The sequence below is a fragment of the Mizuhopecten yessoensis genome, unplaced genomic scaffold, assembly GCF_002113885.1.
Source record: "Mizuhopecten yessoensis strain PY_sf001 unplaced genomic scaffold, ASM211388v2 scaffold11073, whole genome shotgun sequence".
Taxonomy (NCBI): Eukaryota; Metazoa; Mollusca; class Bivalvia; order Pectinida; family Pectinidae; genus Mizuhopecten; species Mizuhopecten yessoensis.
Genome location: NW_018408866.1, coordinates 767,513 through 786,550, shown reverse-complemented (window position 1 = coordinate 786,550; position 19,038 = coordinate 767,513). Strand labels below are relative to the sequence as shown.

The 19,038-nt window shown below is 34.8% G+C and overlaps 1 protein-coding gene across 8 annotated transcripts in view; it reads left to right on the top strand.

The window, feature by feature from the left end:
• The window catches only part of LOC110465377 (monocarboxylate transporter 10-like), a 31,758-nt gene extending 18,655 nt beyond the window's left edge, over window positions 1-13,103 (top strand). For all 8 annotated transcript variants that reach the window (XM_021521151.1, XM_021521145.1, XM_021521149.1 and 5 more), the window contains 5 exons: window positions 2,411-3,015; window positions 4,309-4,675; window positions 5,078-5,184; window positions 6,372-6,450; window positions 6,625-13,103. In XM_021521151.1, the coding sequence (XP_021376826.1) occupies window positions 2,411-3,015; window positions 4,309-4,675; window positions 5,078-5,184; window positions 6,372-6,450; window positions 6,625-7,067 (1,601 nt within the window). In that variant the 3' untranslated portion in view covers window positions 7,068-13,103. The remainder of the gene's footprint in view (window positions 1-2,410; window positions 3,016-4,308; window positions 4,676-5,077; window positions 5,185-6,371; window positions 6,451-6,624) is intronic.
• Window positions 13,104-19,038: the final 5,935 nt, after the last annotated feature.

The window sequence follows — 19,038 nt, the reverse complement described above, 5'->3', positions numbered from 1 at the left end:
TTAGGATCGGACTGTCCATATATTAGGACAGTTTCTTAACCTGAACAAACTATACCACATTATCCTAAGCATTTGATCTGAGTTGTTGCTCATGATCACTAATGAGTGGTTCAAAAGTGGTCCCTTAAATACTACACTGTATAATATGAACCTCATAGATGTTCCATGAAAATATATCTTGATGCTGATCTATATCTGTATGTCCGTGATACTTAACTTAACAAGTGTCACAAAGCCGTCCACGCTTAACACTTATCTTTGTTGAAATATAGTTCAGTGTGTCCCCTTGGTTTACATTGTGAGCTACAGACCTCCTATAACCTTGACACTATGATTGACGTCTGAATGGGCTCGTACTTGTAATCGTGGCGTATTTATATGAGTCAATAAACTTCAAATTTGGGGACTTTGACATTTTCGCTTAGCGACTAGGCTACAGCTATTTATACACTTCTATAATTTAAAATTTTGATTAAATTCAACGAATGCTACCTGGCAAAGGATTTTCTTCGAAATCATTGTTATAATTAATTTACTTCTTTTGTTTCTACATTATTCTATATTTTATACCGATCTGCAACGAGGATACTATAAACGTAAAAATGCTGCATTATTTAGTATGCACATGCATTATAACAGTATAGACTGTTTGTTATAGTAAAGAGTATAAAGTTTCTGGTTGCAGCGGTAACCTGAGAAAGGGTTAAAATAACCTAGCATAGGGATTGTCCCCATCTATCAGCAGCTTAGGTAACAGGCTTGCAAGATGGTGAAAGGGTGCACACGGAGGGTATTATATAAAGCAATATGTTTGAACAATAAGACCTGGTATAAAATTTAAATACTTTGACGAAAGTATAAATATTGATATAAGCTAAAAACTTAAGATATTAAATGGAAAACATATTGCAACCGCTGCATATGAAAATTTGTTCACAAATACATAAGAATATATACGAAAAAGACATACACTGCAAAGCGTGGTGCAGTTGTGCACTGATACAAAAGAACTTGTAGATAACCATGGTGACCTAGATTTTTTACTCCAAATATCTGTCAAGGTAATAAGATTGTTTTTTCTAAATCGCAGACAAAACAAAATGTTCCCCAGTTGCATCACATTGCGGAGGCATACTAATATATGTGGTTTCCTTGGTTTCTTCGCTTGTTTTGTTATGAAGGAAGAGTGGAGGGGGTTACTGTAATAAGATCATCAGATGGACAGTGAATTTAGTATGTCTCCCCTTGGAATGAAGGGAGACATATTGTATTAGTACTGGTTCTTCTTCTTCTTCTGGTTCTTCTAGTCGCAACGTGTCCGGGTCATAACTTTTAAACCGTCAAAGATATCTTGATGGAACTTTAGGTACATACATGCATCTCCCACAGAAGTTGTGCCGTGCACTGGAATTAGGTAACTGTGACCTTCACCTCAAGGTAAAAGGTCAAATAAGAGCAATATTTTCAGTAAATTCTTGTCCGGCCCGTAAATTTTAAACCGTTAAAGATATCTTGACCAGAAGGTGTGCAGTTCACTATATACAGAGTTATGGCCCTTTGTTCAATTTTAATACCGAAGTTTGTCCGGAGCATAAGTTCCATGTTATTTCACCTACGTTGACAAAACTTACCATATTTATGTATCCTGGGAAGGCGGAATCTCTCGCAATAAAATAAGGTTTTATTCCCCACGAAGTATGTTCACGGCATACTTTCTAAACCATTACAGATTACTTAATCAAACTTGAAGTATACCTGCATCACCCACAGAAGGTGTGCAGTGCGATGGAATTAGGTCTCGTGCTTCACTATATACAGAGTTATGGCCCTTTGTTTAATTTTAATACCGAAGTTTGTCCGGAGGATAAGTTCCATGTTATTCCACGCACGTTGACCAAACTTACCATATTTATGTATCTTGGGAAGGTGGAATCTCTCTTACTAAAATCAGGTTTTGTGCCCCGCTTTATACAGAGGTATGGCCCTTTGTTTATTTATAATTGCGAAGTTTGTCCACAGCATAACTTCCATGTTATTTCACCTACGTTGACCAAACTTGTTATAGTTTTAATGTATCTTTGAAAGTAGGAGTGTCGCATTCTAAATTCGAGTCTCGTGCCCTACTATATAAAGAACTATGGCTCTTTGCTATTTTTTCATACCATAGTTTTGTCTATTGGCTAATAAGGGGAGACATGTTTTTGTTCACAAAAACAACATTCTAGTTTTTAACTATATTTCGCTCTTCTATTTAGGCTTCAAATATAGCGAAAATGTAACCGAAATTTAAACATTATGCATGTATTATCTTTATTTTATAAATATGGTTATTTCACTACTAAATGTTCTTGTTTCATGCTTTCATATGTAAATGAGATTGGTTTCATCTCTTTTTATATTTTTTTTGCAGCCTTTGTTGGTTCTGTGTGTACGGGTGTGACATTTTTGATGTGCATTGTATCCAGTATTTTGAGCGACAGAGTCGGGATCCGACCCGTTGCTGTGACGGGTGCAGTGTTGGGAATGTTGGGTCTAATAATCAGCGCCTTTGTGAAAGAACTAGAGATTCTTTATTTAAGCTACGGAGTATGTCTTGGCGTTGGTGCGGCCTTCTCATATTCCCCATCTCTTGTGATTCTCGGACATTACTTCAAAAAACACATGGGACTTGTGAACGGAATGGTGGCATTTGGTAGTGCCCTATTTACCATAGCTTTGTCATTAGGACTTCCGAAGATGTTAGAAGTATTAAAAATCAAATATACTTTTCTTGTTCTCGCAGGATTATACTTCATTCTCATCCTCGGTGCTTTGACCTGGAAACCTTTAATACAGAAAGAAAATCTTGCAGCAATGGCGTTGTCGACAGAGAGCGTGTACGAACATTGCAATGATTGTTGCTCATGGACAAAAACGTTTTTAAATGTTCGGATATTCCGGAACAGAGCTTACGTTGTGTGGTGCCTTTCTCTTGGTGTCGCACTTATTGGCTACTTTGTTCCTTTTGTACATTTGGTAGGTATTTCATATTTCATATTTACATCACAAGAAATTGTCTACAGTCTCATTTGACAAAGGCTATCATAATAATATGTTCTAAATGTATGGTTTTCTTCTTGGAAAAATGAAACTAAAAGTATTTATTTATTACTGGTAAAATTCAGATTTTAAAAACTGAATTTCATTATCAATCTAGTATATGAAAAACCTTAGACACATAACAACATATTCACGTATTGCTAGATTTCAGTGAAACTGCAATTAAACATAATTAAATCAACCCTATCGTGCTATGGCCATCCATCAGTAACTTATTTTAAACATTTTGAAATGTCAATGAATTATTGCGGCGAAAATTTCCGTTTGTAGGATGATCTTGGCCGTCATTAGCTATCACATGTTGATCATACTGATATGAGTATTGATAACATGCATACACTTGACTGGTAGTGTTAGTTCTCTATTTTGTTGTCAGTACAAGATTTCATTGAACGTTTTTCATATGTCATACTTTCATGAATTACTCAACATATATTTGGTGTTATTTAATCACTGTCTGAACTTTTACATAAATATGCAAAATTAACTAAACAATACTTTCATATAAAAGGTCCCAAGCTAACAATGCCCAGATAGACATGGCTGGTCCATGCCGACTTGCAGTGGTCGGTTGCTCAGAGCTTGATCAGCTTCATCAGTTTTCAAAAAAACATCTGATGTATTGTAAAAAGAATCTATTGAAATTAATAACTATAATTTTATTAGAAGGATCTAGGATAGTTAATTGAACAGGATAAGACTCGTTAGTTTATTATAAGATATTTTTCAATTCGATGGTAAAAAAATGTTCGTATAGACTCATTTAGGTAACCAAACATTCAATCATTGTTCCCTATCGATGTATTCAGCCTATCCTCTCACACTCTTCCTATCTGTACAACCTGTCCTTTCAGAGTACATGATTTAGACCACAATTTCTGAATTGATCTATTCTAACGTCCTGTTTAACCGCCTGTTTCATAACGTCTGTCTACAAAATTTAGATAGATCCAGCGCAAAATTAAGGAGGGAGAATGACGTTAACTGTTAGATTAGATTAGCTATTCCCAAATCATAAGCCACATACGAAGGCCAAGTTACAAAATGTCAAAAATGTCGAAGGGGAGATTGTAAATGAAATATTCTTGAACTATTTTAGATATATTTTCAAATCAAAGTCTCTTATGTCAATGCAGCTTTGTGTGTTATAATCTGGTGAACTTATTTATGAATGTCAAATTGAGCAGATGTCATTCCGTTGTATTTCAGGTAAAACATACAAGGGATGTATTTCCCGAGTCGAATGGAAACCTGCTGATAACTTTCTTGCAGATTACGTCAGGAGTTGGACGGCTGGTTTTTGGCAAAGTTGCTGACCTGCCCTATGTCAATCGCATTTACCTTCAACAGGCGTCTTTTTTTGTCATGGGTGTGGTAACAGTATGTATACCGCTATCCGGTAGCTACGGAGGACTTGTTGCCATAAGCCTAGTATTCGGGCTTTGTGACGGAATTTTCGTTTGCTTGCTCGGGCCGATTGCCTTTGACATCGTTGGACATAGAGAAGCATCTCAGGCAATAGGCTTTTTACTAGGCGTCTTTGCGATTCCTTTCGTAGTCGGACCGCCAACAGCTGGTAGGATTTGTTCTAAATAAATGAGAAAGAAAACATAAAAGTCACTTATTGGGTTATGCTATAATATAACTTGATTTGGTACACAAGTACATCTTTGGATGGCAGAGTATCACATGTTAACCCACAACTGTGGGGCTAGATTGCCTTGAAATTGTTTGCATTGTTCATTAAGAAATGTTCTCAAAGTATTTTTCCTGGAGTTCTTAGCGCAGACAGGATAAAAGTCTGACGACAGTTCTAGTTTACATTAAATAAAAAAACCTTGTTGTAGCTTCAATTTAAATCTACATTAACTTCGGAGTCAAGGTCTATGTTATTTCTGCTTAGCGTACTATCATCACATTTTGTGTGTTTCTCTTTTGTTTGTGTTTTTAACATAATAACAATTTTGTCTCATTGTAGGAATTATCTACGATTCTATGCACTCCTACGACCTTGCGTTCTATATTGCTGGAGGAACACCAATTTTAGGGTCGCTAATTATGTTTCTTATCCCCAAAGTTAAACAGGTAAGTATATCAAGCATACTGAACATAAAGCTAGTATAATTAGGTCTCCACACTTGATGTCAAGGTGACATTGGAATTAAAGGTCGAATACATTATTTGATGTTCAATGACATTTAAGGAATATATTGTGAATGAAAATATGACGTATCATATACCACTTTGAGGTCTATACGCCTAAGGTACAGATCACATTGAGGTCACACCTGATCTCAGTCTCGCTGACCCTTTCGGGGAGCATAATCCACCAGTTTTACTGATGTTCTTATTTTATTCCCTCTTGAACTGTGTCACCTTTGATTTACCGTTATCATCATTTGATGGCTTAAAATGAGAAATTTAACATTTGTTCAGAATGTCACTGCTTAGCTCATTTGGAGCCAAAAACAGACCAATACATGTCATTGCAATTTTAAAAACATCTCTTCACTATTATTACTTTTTTGCATACCGGTGTTATAGACACTAGTCGGAACCTTGACTGTCTCACTAAATGATTTTGTAAAGGCGAAAGTTCGCATTTAAGAAATCGGTTTACTAAGACACCGGTACTATTGACAATTTAAACGTCTCGCGAATACTTCTTTACGAAGTTACTCTTTTAACCGCATTTGCCGATAATTTGAATTTACAAAAGGAATACTTGTTTTTGAATGTACTTTCCTCGCGGATAAATGCGAAATAAGATATCTTGATTTTATCTTAGACATTTGATATGTATTGATTCTTCTGTTTTAATCAAAACTAATAATTGCATATGCTATTTTCCATCAACATCACATCAAACTACTCGTTAAATTGATTACATTAACATCAGGATGCAATATGTTATTTGTCATTCGTCTCGAAAGATGCATGGTGAGGTTAATTTGTTTGTTTAACATACGTGTTTTGTCTTTTTATTTCCGTGCATGTGACTTCATGTATTGTCCGTCTCTTATGTGCAGTTGCACAGAACAGGAAATGCAACTGTGGGGCTTAAAATAAGTAATTCGAACAATCAGTATTCATATTTGAATTTAAGGTTCAGCATCTACGTTATGTGTTTTGTTTTGAATACGGACTATATTTATAAAAGCTACAATCAGTCAAAAGCATGTACTGAAAAGTTTAGTAGAAATCACAGGTATCTTGAAAATCTTGTTATAATCTGAGAATATAATTTTGCATCTTTTGTATTTTTCGTGTAGAATTACCCTGCTGTAACAGAAGTGGAGAACTTTGCATCCATTTCAATGCTAGATCTTCGCGGCAGAGTTTCGTCGAGAGGTACGTTATGTATTGACGTTATATGTTAATTTGTGGTATGATTTTTTCCAATTTTAATGATTAAAAAATCTTACGTGTACTACTTTAGTACTTGATATCAGTATATTTATGTTGCTTTATGATGATTCATACAGAATTTATCGTTGGTATATTAAAAAAATCATAATTTTTCAGTTGAAATGGAGAGGTATGATGATATCAATGCAAGGTCTGGACCATCTGCAACTGAACTTCAGATAGTTCGAGCAGAGGACATCATTTTTCAAAATGGCCACATCGATCACTCACCTGGAGATATGGATGTAACATTAAAAGTTGAAAGGTCTGGAAGAGTGAAAAACAACTATTCTGAGGAAGCAAACTTATTGTCAGATAAAGGAAATAGTGCTAATGAAAACGACTCGCACATCGAAAGTAATCCTCAAAACAACGAAAAGAAACCTAAGCAAGGAACCGAGGAGGAATTCTCTGAATTCAACGATAATGCAACGGAAACAAGAGAAAACGATGACCGATTTTTCATTGATTCACCTGAAGAAAGTTGTGAAGCTGATACTCTGCTGCAAGAAGTCAACGAATGCTTAAAAGAAAGACATTCTCCGATCTCAGAGGTTTAAATGGACAGTAATTCCCGAAATTGTTAAGAAAATTTTAAATCTTGTTCTGTGTTACATTTTATTTTAATGTTGACTCAAATTCCGCAAGTAGGGACAATTGTTACGCATATTTTATGTCTGGTTAAACTTTTCTAGTGTAGATTTTTACAGAAAGGGTTGCACATCCTTTTAATTACATGTATTGTATGAACCGTAGATAGGTGTTTTCAATGGTAATTTTTTATCTATAGGATAACGATGTCTCGTCCATAAATTTGCTGTTTAAAAAAAATCAGGCGTTTTTAGTTTTTTGGTTAAATATATCAAGAGAATGTGGAAATGCTGAATAAAATACATAATAAAGGCCGTAGGCCTGAGTTATTACCTTTTGCAATATTTTCGAATCCGACTGATTTATTCCGCCAAATATATACCGATATAAGTTAAATTCTCTTTTACTACTTCAGAACAGTTATTATTTTTGCACTTTTTCCTATTTACATATTTCTCCTTTCGACTGTTACTAAGCACCTGCAAAAAAAGCGATATTAACATAATATACCCAAATTGCAACTCAAGTTATCAAATAAGATTGTTGTAACATGTATACATTACCTCAACTTTTTGCTGGGTTCCTCATGAAATTGGCATGTAACAGCTTTAACATTGTTTTCTACATCTTGAATGATGGCTATAGAAACATATATGAATTTTAAAACATATCATGCATAATTCTTACTCAGATAAACATATCATTTAAGGTATCAAAAAAATTCAAATACCAGTGAAAGTGCTGCCTTTTAAACCTGTATACTGACCTCACAACTGAAGATATCGATGTCAATCTGAAACTTCAATTTAAATACTTACATCGCGGAGTGCTTGAAAATAATATAGTTGACAGTATATGTTAAAAAAAATATCGATCCGGAATCAGCTTTGTTGCACCTCCAAAATGCCTTGCATATATGTTTACACGGGAGAGGGGTTATTTTATATATTTTAATTACGCGCGTATGCTTACCAAGTGAAACTGCAATCACCAAATTTAAACTTGGTAGAATAATTTACTACATGCTTTATGATAAACTTTTTTTTCCTATTTTCGTTATAAAAATGTCTTTTTTAATTTTGATTTCCGATTTTGATTCTGTTATTGATCACCTCATCTCTTAATTATAACTTCAAATTAATCTTAATTATTCAATCGTTTGCTTTCAGTGGTTTTTATGAGATTTTCACTTAACATGAAATTAGTTTCGCTTTCGTCAAAAAGTTATTTTGATGTTTCCTGTTCCCGTTGCCGTTGTTTTTATCCACCTAAAGTACTGATATTTTACTGATGCTACCCTACGGTCATTGTATTCGGGTTTTTTCACAATGGCAGCAGATTAAAATCGGACTGTTTTTCGTTGTCAATAAATTTATCGAATATAACGTATGATTCTGTACAAATATTTAGAAATGAGTAAAAAAAACATGTTATACTAGGTAAAAATTGGCAGTAAAAGAAATAGAAAACCACATGACATGTGTAGACCACTACTTGCACCAAAGTGAACATTCTATGGACATCTGGCTTTAAATGAACTTTAGGACAAACATACGCTTTATATAGAGAGGGTTATTTCAAAGTTTGATATTGTCATCATTTAATAGATTTAAAAGAAGAGAGCAAATTTGTCCATGTGCATTATTACAAAAAAAACACCACAACTTCATAAGCAATATTATTATTTTATTTGGGTTTTTCACATTTGTTTTCTATTTTGGCCTTGCAACTTTTGTTACGAGGTGATACATCCATTTGAGCACGTGTAAATTGAAAAGATTGCAAATATCAGTGTTCGTAAACTTAAAATATATACTTTTAACTGACATCTTTGTTAAGATAGATATTCTTTGTTATTGCGTACACGAAATAAAATGACCGAATTAAAAATAACAACATATGAAAAACGTTAATACATTTGGATGAATTCTGCAATTATTTTTTTTGTAAAAATTGCTATACGATACGATTTCTGTTCGTTGATACAATTATTACATCTTTATGTATGAAAAAATATGGAGTCTCGATCAAATTTATCATGATAGCAATACTCAGTTAAAAACACAAAAACACGTCTCGTGATCAACTATTTGAAAGAGTAATAATGGCTTGTGTCTATTTAACAAGTCCTAGTAAGTCGAATTCGTTTTCTGTTTACCAAGTTTTCTAATGCTGATAATAATAATATTTATTCAGAAAAAGGCATTCACAACAAAACAGTTTCATATAAGTAGGTAATTTACAAAGTTGATATCTATAATTTACGTATATCATTACACCTTGGATAGCCCATCAAATCAATAGAAAGCTTATTTCCAATGGGGTCTCCATTTCCAATTGTATAATGGAATGTACAACATTGTTTCTTCACTTAACACCGTTATCCTGGCAATACGCTGGGCCATATATTTTGGCAACTGATATATTCGGATTGTTGTGGGCGCACTGATTGACCTAGTGTTAGTTGTGCTTAACAGTAGTGGCTCGTCTTTTTACTTGTTGTTGACAATGTGTAGTAGAGAAGATGTGTATATATACAAATTTATACGCAGTGTTGCCTGAGCCGTTATTATGTTCATTACACAGGGAGCGTTATTGGTGATTTGACTTACTTACTTTCTAGGTTTGTTGTGTCTTTCATACATTTTCAAGATGTTTAAGATTTATTACTAGCTTGTGACGTCACAGTGACCTTTTCTTAGGTTTTTATATTGTGACAGATTGTGCTATTTATTTATATCGTTATGTAAACCATATAATGAATAAAGTCTCCAACAGTATATATCCCCGTTTCATCGGAATTTCATAAAATTCGCTGAAGCTTGTTTCATAAAATACGTGCAATAGCTCAATTTATAAGCTTTGTGTTGGTTAGCTTTCATTTGTAATTGTTGATTTGTAATCTATTTGATGATAAACGTGATAATGGATATGAAATCGAAGAATTTGAAGGTCATACATCATCATCATATGGTGACTACACATATAAGGAAGTTTTATATGTAGGAATGGGCTGACATGTCCCGGCTTCCTTACTGATTCACATGGAGATTACTTTACTGATAGCCACGTGGCAGAAAGGAATGTCTTTTCTATTTGCTAATACTTCAAAATGAAAGTAAACTGGGCTTACGTAAAGAGAAGAAATCAATTGATTACTTAATCAAACTACTTCGCGTAGTGTTTGTGGATATTGTTATGAAATGGTGAGTGTTACATGTGTTACAGCTGTGTATGTGGTAATTTATCAATGATAGTTTAATAAAACTAGGTTAATCGTCTATGCTAAATACTTCATAACGTTTTCCATTTAATATAAAGTAAAATCAGCATTTAAGAGTCGCAACGTTGTGAACCTTGTATTTCATACATCGCTCATTGTGTACATCTGACTTGAGGTTTAGTAAATGGCATTGCAATAATCTTTGTTCTTACCCTTTAATTTTGCAAATGTTTTATGACGTAAGCAAAGACAATGTCTGCATATTAATGTTTTATGAATGTTATCAAAATGTGGTAAGTAATGTTCTTCATTTATACTTTTACCCAGTAACTCGCTTTAAATGTGTTAAACACGCCTTTATTTACTCAGTTGGCCTGAAAAAACAATGTGCTATTACATCAACATCTCGTATTTTACAAGTAATAAATTAGTGATGTATTATTGTATGTCCATGGAGATTAAATCATACTACTGATTTGCTTCTCAAGAGCTTGTTCTAAAAAACAGGATTTTCCATATGGATGCGTCCTGTTGACCAGTTATCTATTTCGCACGGTTTTCCACCAAAAACATTTTATTCATGCTGAAGTTATTTTGCAGTCATTATTCTGACTAAATTTTCAACTACACTGTACAGTTTCTTCCATGGTCATTTACATGTATACCGTGTTTGAGATCGTTGCGTACCGACGTACTTTCCTGAAGTTGAAGACACCCTAACATTTGAAGCGCTTATCATTCCAGAACATATTTGGTTTTACTTCCGAGTGTTTATGGTATTTCACTTTTGTTTCCTTATTTGTAATTGCTGTTGTTAGCATCACAGGAAAGTGAACTTAGATTGCATATTTCGTATTTAGCATTACTCAATAACTAAAAGATCAGAGAGTTCAAATGTATATGGGTAGGAAAAGGGACCCACAAGGGGAAACGAGTATACAGATTTAAACGACTTCTTAAAATCTCACTGGTTTAACGGGACTTAATTTTGTATGTATGTTTAAATTTACACGAATGGGTCAAATGATTCATCACTGGTCGTAGTAATTACTTGTAACAAATCTGTAAAATGGATGCATGCTATTGTGTTATATTGCATTTGTTGTATTATTTTGAAATTGTTGTTACATTATGTGATTTTGTCGGAGTTGGCCTTAATGTGCAGTATACATTACACATGATGTACATGAGTGCTGTGTCAAAATATTTTTGTTGGACGTTCGAGTAAGATGAATGTATGATTCCCGATTAAGTCCTCTTCATAAAGCTGTAATCTAACTTATCCAAGACATATTTACTGCTTATGTATATAGAAGCTCCTTATATTGCCCGCTGTTGTTTAATGGTCGACCTAATAAGTTAACTGCTACTGTTTATATTATCATATTGCAAGTGTAAGTGTGCGTTTTTTAACTGTTACAGGGCTTTCCTTCAGATTAACAAGAATTTATTATATTCGTGCTATGTCATTCATGAGAAATGTAAAAGAATCCAGCGCTTGTCGATTTATTCAAATTAATAAACTGAACTATTCCAGAAATATTTATCAAACACTGTTGCCTGAACCTATGAATTCTATTCTGACAGATATGTCTCTTACCCATGATTTTACATGACATTCGAGTTTAAGGAATTTATGGATTTTCAGACTGCAAATGTTCTAAAAATAAAACGCTTGAAAGACCAATCAACGTATAATAGAGCAAAACAGGATTAAATATATTCGATGTAAATGTATTTTTTTCGGCGAAATAGTAACCATTTAGAAATATTAAGTAAATTATCTGTTCTACATGTATGTCATTGCCTTTATATTCTCGATCAATGCCTGTGACACTAATCAAGCCCTAGCAGAAAGCATTGAACCATTGGTCATCACTACAGTTACATTAACACCGTCATGAGACCATTACAATTGTCACTTTCTAACATGATCAAAGAAGGTAGCCGATTCAATTTCAATTCCGTGTACATTTATTAATGAAGTTTGATTTGTATTCAAGATGTTTACCAAAAGTGTTTTCGTATGGTTATACAAGTGATAGCGTAGTTAGCATTAATTAATTATTTTATATTTGCATAAATTAACTTTGATATTATGTAAAAATAAATGAATTAATGAATTCCATTGATTCCTAAATGTGTTGCCAACCCAATTTTCAGCTGGCTTTTACTGAAGGTGTGTATTGATTTACGATAGGGAACTTCGCTAAAGATGTCGTCTTTTTATAAGTACATGTTTTTGTTTGGCCGCTTGTCTTCTGATGAGTTAAATTATGTCAATTTGAATGTTTTGCGAAATAAATCATTTCAGAATATATACCAAATAAGAGAAGTGCACATCCCTTTTCTGAGAGAGTTATTCAGTTATATTTGATGAATGGCAATTTCGACTCAGATTCGTTGACTACAAAGTTGAAAGGTTCAAAAGAATGAATTGTAATGATAACAATCTGTTGATCTGAATAATTAGTTAATTCAAGTATTTCTAAGGAAGATAACTCTGAATCAAATGACTGGTATCGGCTTTAAGCCAGCAGATAACCTTGATTGGAATTATTTTAAATTCAGTTACATTTAATGTAATAACTAAAAAGCTTATTATAGCTCATCTGATAGCTCTTTTTGTTTTCGTCAAATCCTTTAATGCGACGAAGGATCCCGTTTACATCTATGATTGTTTTGATTGAATCTATAATGCAGTATTACACATTTAAACATTGATATCAAACTTTTACTTTTTACACAAACAATGTACGTATTAAACGTGTCGCAACGTTTCAAGACCGACTGGTCCCTTTGTCAAGCTATGACTGAGTGAGCGATTTGTGTTATTTACCTGTAGAACGATGTGACGAAATTGATGGCTACCTGTAACCGCTCCCTATCGATAAGCGAAACGTCTCGGGTCGAGTTACATGCAAAATATACAATTTGATCACATCGTTGTACAGGTAAATAATACAAATCGCTCACTCGGTCATAGCATGATATTGTAAAGTTAGATCATTTGAACTAATTTGCATTGATTAACATCGATCAAACCAGTAATGCTTTTTATTTAACGGGACAATCAACTTGCTTCATTTCGATATAACATATTTTCACTTCATTTATAGAAAAGGAAGAAATGTAAATTAATAAGATGGCAAAGATTTAGATATGCACTAACCTTGAAACGTGAGCAAATATGTGGTCTGAGGCCATATCCCTTTTTGGGGTTTTGAGTAAATATGTGTTGATGTTTTCGAGATAGATATGCACTAAACAGAGACTAGTGACTAGCATTACTGGTTTTCTTTTGGTTTTATATGTAAGTTTGTTACTCGTTTTGTTATTAATACAGATTGTGATGGAATCAAATCAATATTTTGTTAGTTGAATAAAATAATATCGAATCAATGATATTTTCCCATGCGTTTAGCCTTTTTTTTTATTGTATATACAACAGCATTTTAAAAAAAGTGTCTGGGAAATAATAATCTTTTACATCAGGTTGAAAAAAAATCGTTCGTGTTAATGTTCCTTGATGCCCCATGATCAAAATAATTATTCGGTTAGTTTAAACTTTGTTTTATTCACATAACATGTGTAATACATATTACAAATATGACTAAACATAAATGAATTGGAGACGGAAACAAGTGTTTATACACTTATATAAACATGATACCTTCCATCGTAACCAACATTAACAACTATAGCTTAGGGATAGTGACGTGAATACATTACAGGGGAAGTTAGAAGAGAGTTGGGGGAAATGCCATTAAGACACTGCATTTCATTGAAAAGGACATAGATATAAATAATAATAACATAAGACATCTGATATATACAAAAATGAATGAAAACATTATTGTTAACAGAGTTAACATCAGAGCTCCATTTCACCATGGAAATAATTAGATACTAGAAAATATGTATTTGAAAATAAAGATTACATGTGACCTAGTAATGGGCTTTACTAATCAAACATGGTGTTTAAAGTCACGGATATGATGTTGAACAGTGAGTGGGGAACAGAAAGTTAGCTACAGTGGTATCTGATAACAGACAGCAATTGATATTGCATTGAACAGTTTCTAGTTAGATACTTATATTTGGTAATTAAACGTTCGCAGTTAAGTACCGGGTTTTGCTAAGCCATCATACCATTTAGTCAGGAAAATGGCGTATTAAATGGGAAGGGATGTGAGTTTATTCGGTTGTTGACTCGACTAGACGGGATAGCGCAATGGTTTATCATGAAATAGTATTATTTAGTCACAAACACTAGCCGATAGATACTTACAAAATGACATCACTTACATTGCGAATAACGTAAATAATTGCAGCAGTTGTGATTATGACGGTTTTAGGTCTAGCGATCCTTAATACAGTACACTTTTTGTCAAATATACCATGTGATCACTCGGTGTATACACAAAACATGGGTATACATTATATACATTTCATTTGATACACTAAAATGCAAACTCAATATTGAAAATTTACATCTATCTTTTATTTTTTTCGCACATTCAAATAGTATGATTATGGCCATGATATCAAATCGGTATGCTGGAGTTATTACTGGTTCCTATATCTCATAATCTCTGACGTCATCTCAATTGACATGGAAATGCCAAGCAGTACTGCAGTGACGACCTCTGACGCTATAAAATCTGACACTAATTGTAGAGCTATGTTTCTATGGGACTAGACTTCTAACGTCATTTCATCTGACATTATACTGGAGTGGTTCCTACACCTTTTACGTCACCCCAGCTGATGTTAATGTTGCCATTGGTCTTGACCCCTTTAGACATCTCGCCTGTAATAAAGTGGTTCCTAGTGGACTAACGTGAGGGTTGCAGCATCTTTGCAGTACAAATTAGTTATATCAATTTTTAATTAAGTCATATAGATCTAAGTAATTGGAGTTTTGTCTGCCTACCTCTTGCTTTTACCTTGTGAAGTCGAACGAAATATAAAACAAGAGGCCCAATGGGCCTGAATCGCTCACCTGGTATTAATCTCACAAATAATCTTTAAAGTGGACTAAAATACAGCTACAGGCAGAATATCAGTGTTTGACTCATAAGAACCTATTAAAGGTTTAAACATATGACGCCTGTGACCTTGAATGTCGAACAAGGACATAAGGTTGAACAGAGTTTATAGTCGTCCAACCAAGCATGCTTCTGGCAAAATATCATTAACCTGGACCTTTTGGTTATACAGAACAAGTCATTTAAAGATTTAAACATATATTGACCACTGTGACCTTGCATATGGGCGAAGGTCATTCATTTGAAAAAACCTGGTAGTCCTTAATCCCAGCATGTTAATGACCAAATATCATCACCCTTAGCCTTTTGCTTATTGAGAAGAGGTCGTTTATAAAGGTTTTAAACATATTTGACCCCTGTGACCTTGAATATGTCAAGGTCATTCATTTTAACAAACTTGGTAGCGCTTCATCCCAGCATGCTACAGGCCAAATATTATAACCCTCAGCCTCTTGGTTATTGAGAAGTAGTTTTAAAGGTTTTAAACATACATATTGTATTTGACCCCTGTGACCTTGAAAATGGGTGAAGGTCATTTGTTTGAACAAACTTGGTAGCCCTTCATCCCAGCATGATACTGGTGAAATATCATCACCCTTAGCCTTTTAGTTACTGAGAAGAAGTTGTTGAAAAGTATTTAACATATTTGACCCCTGTGACTTTGAAAATAGATGAAGGTCATTCATTTGAACAAAATTGGTAGCCCTTCATCCATGCATGTTACTGGCCAAATATCATCATCCAAGGCCTTTTGGTTATTGAGAAGAAGTTGTTTAAAGGTTTTAAACATATTTGACCCATGTGAGCTTGAAAATGGATGAAGGTCATTCATTTGAACAAACTTGGTAGCCCTTGATTCCAGGATGCTACTGGCCAAATATCATCATCCAAGGCTGTTTGGTTATTGAGAAGAAGTTGTTTTAAAGGTTTTAAACTTATTTGACCCCTGTGACCTTGGAATGGGAGAAGGTCATTTGTTTGAACAAACTTGGTAACGCTTCATGCCAGCATGTTACTGGCCAAATATCATCACCCTAGGCCTCTTGGTTCTTCAGAGGAAGTCGTTCAAAGATTTTAACATATTTGACACCTGTGACCTTGAAAATGGATGAAGGTCATTCATTTGAACAAACTTGGTAGCCCTTGATTCCAGGATGCTACTGGCCAAATATCATTATTCTAGGCCTTTTGGTTACTGAAAAGAAGTTGTTTAAGTAAAAAGTTGACGCCGGACGCCGGACGACGAACGACAGACGACGGACGCCGCACCATGGCATAAGCTCACTTGCCCTTCGGGCAGGTGAGCTAAAAAGGAAACAAAATTCCGGGAGTGGTACGGTGCGACAACATCAATATCTTGTCACATTTCTCAACACAGATATTGTTCAATGTTGTTCAAAAGTAATGTTCTTTTAATGAATAAAAACTCAAATTTGTCTGAAAATGTCGAAACCTTCTTGAAATAAAGAAAAATATTATAAATGTTTTAATCATTTTTAGCTCACCTGCCCGAGCCATGGCGCAGCGTCGTCGTACGTCCGTACGTCCGTCCGTCTGTCAACATTTCCTTTAACACGCTACTTGTCCTGAACGGCTCAGTAGATTTTGACCAAAATTGGTCAGAAGCATCGTTGGGGGAAGGGGAACAAATTTTGTATAAACCGTGGGTCTGGCCCCTCAGGGGCCTGAGGGGCGAGGCCTAATAGGGGAAACATAGCAAATTATTCTTTAAAATCCTTCTTCTTCTGTAGGAATGAAAAGATTTGTTCCATATTTGGTGTAGGTCATTCTTTGGTAAAGGGAAACCAATTTTGTATAAATGGTGGGTGTGGCCCCCCTGGGACCTGAGGGGCGGGGCCCATAGGGGGAACATAGCAAATTATTCTTTAAAATCCTTCTTATTCTGTCGGAATGAAAGGATTTGGTCCATATTTTTTGTGGAGTATCCTTGGGTAAAGGGGAACACATTTTGTATAAACGGTGGGTGTGGCCCCCTTGGGACCTGAGGGGCGGGCCCAATAGGGGGAATAGAGGGAAAACTTTTAAAATACTTCTTCGACCATCGAGATTAATTGATTTTATCCTAATTTGGTGTAGATGATTCTATGGCCAAGGGGACTCAATATTGTATAAGCAGTGGGTGTGGTCTCCAAGGGGGCAGAAGGACGAGGTCCAATAGGGGTAATAGAGGTAAATCTTTAAAATCCTTCTTCTACCATAGGGATGAAGGGATTTCTTCCCAATTTGGTCTGGAGGATCTTGGGCAAAAGGGACTCAATTTTGTATAAACAGTGAGTGTGGCCTGTTTGAAGTTTGTTCTCGCTATATATCAAGTACTGGATGGATCTTTCTGAAATTTCATATGTACTTACAGCATCTACCATTGAGTGCTATATCTTTACTTCATACCAATTATTTTAAACACATTCAGGTGAGCGATACAGGCCCTCTGGGCCTCTTGTTATTTAGTGACTTATGTGACGAAGTGTTCCAGTTTGGGTACTCGGCAAGATAAAATTTCCAAATTCATATGTAGGGCAGTGTCTATTTCTGATGCTAATGTAATATAGGTAAGATAAGGTTGATTTACAGGTAACCAGATACAACTAATCTCTTCCGATAGGTTCTTTTGGTGCATGAGCGTTGATATGTAAGCTTACCTGTGCTATGTAAATTGATAGTATGGTACCTAGAGAACAAGACCTCTTCACGCCACCTTACCTTGATAATAATTGAAATTTGAGTGGTACTTATGCCACTATGTCTTTGTCATCATCTAATTGCTAGGAATATGCTTTTACCGCTATCATCTGTCATTAACAGGTTTTTACGGAACTAGACATTTAACATTTATCTTCTGACGTTAACAGACGAACGAATTGAAAGTTTTTCTTCATTTGAGATAAAAACACACAGTGCGTGGTTTCTCAGCTGGTGCTGATTACCCATCCACATCTGTGGAATTCTTGATGTACTCATACTTGCTACAGTCGGTTAGATATCTGCACTAGCGAGGAAATATTGGATTCTATTTGAGGTTATCGTGTCGTAGATAAACACTAATATATAAATGTATATTTCTGGTTAGTAAAAAGTTAATGCATGTGTCATATGAAATGAGAATGCTTAAGATTGCATTTGAGGTCAAAGGTCAATAATTTGCCATGGATTATCAGTTGAAAAAATAAAATTTATTGTCTGCCCTGCATATATGTTTAAAAGGATAATGGTCAGGAGGAATGCAAGGTAAACGCTACAATAGCCTCTACCTAAAGGAGTAATTAGGTAAATCTCAGGTGAATATGTAGATGAAAATACAGCCTTTATATGAAACAGTATATAATTGACTCGCCATTGTTTAATTCATAAAACAAAACCAGCCTATTGTTGTTGAATATGTTGACGAGCCGAGAAGGAGGATTCCCTGAACACCAGCCTATTGTTGTTAAACATGTTGGCGAGCCGAGAAGAAGGATTCGCTGAACACCAGCCTATTGCTGTTTAATATGTTGGGGAGCCGAGAAGGAGGATTCCCTGAACACCAGCCTATTGTTGTTAAACATGTTGGCGAGCCGAGAAGAAGGATTCCCTGAACACCAGCCTATTGCTGTTTAATATGTTGGCGAGCCGAGAAGGAGGATTCCCTGAACCCCAGCCTATTGTTGT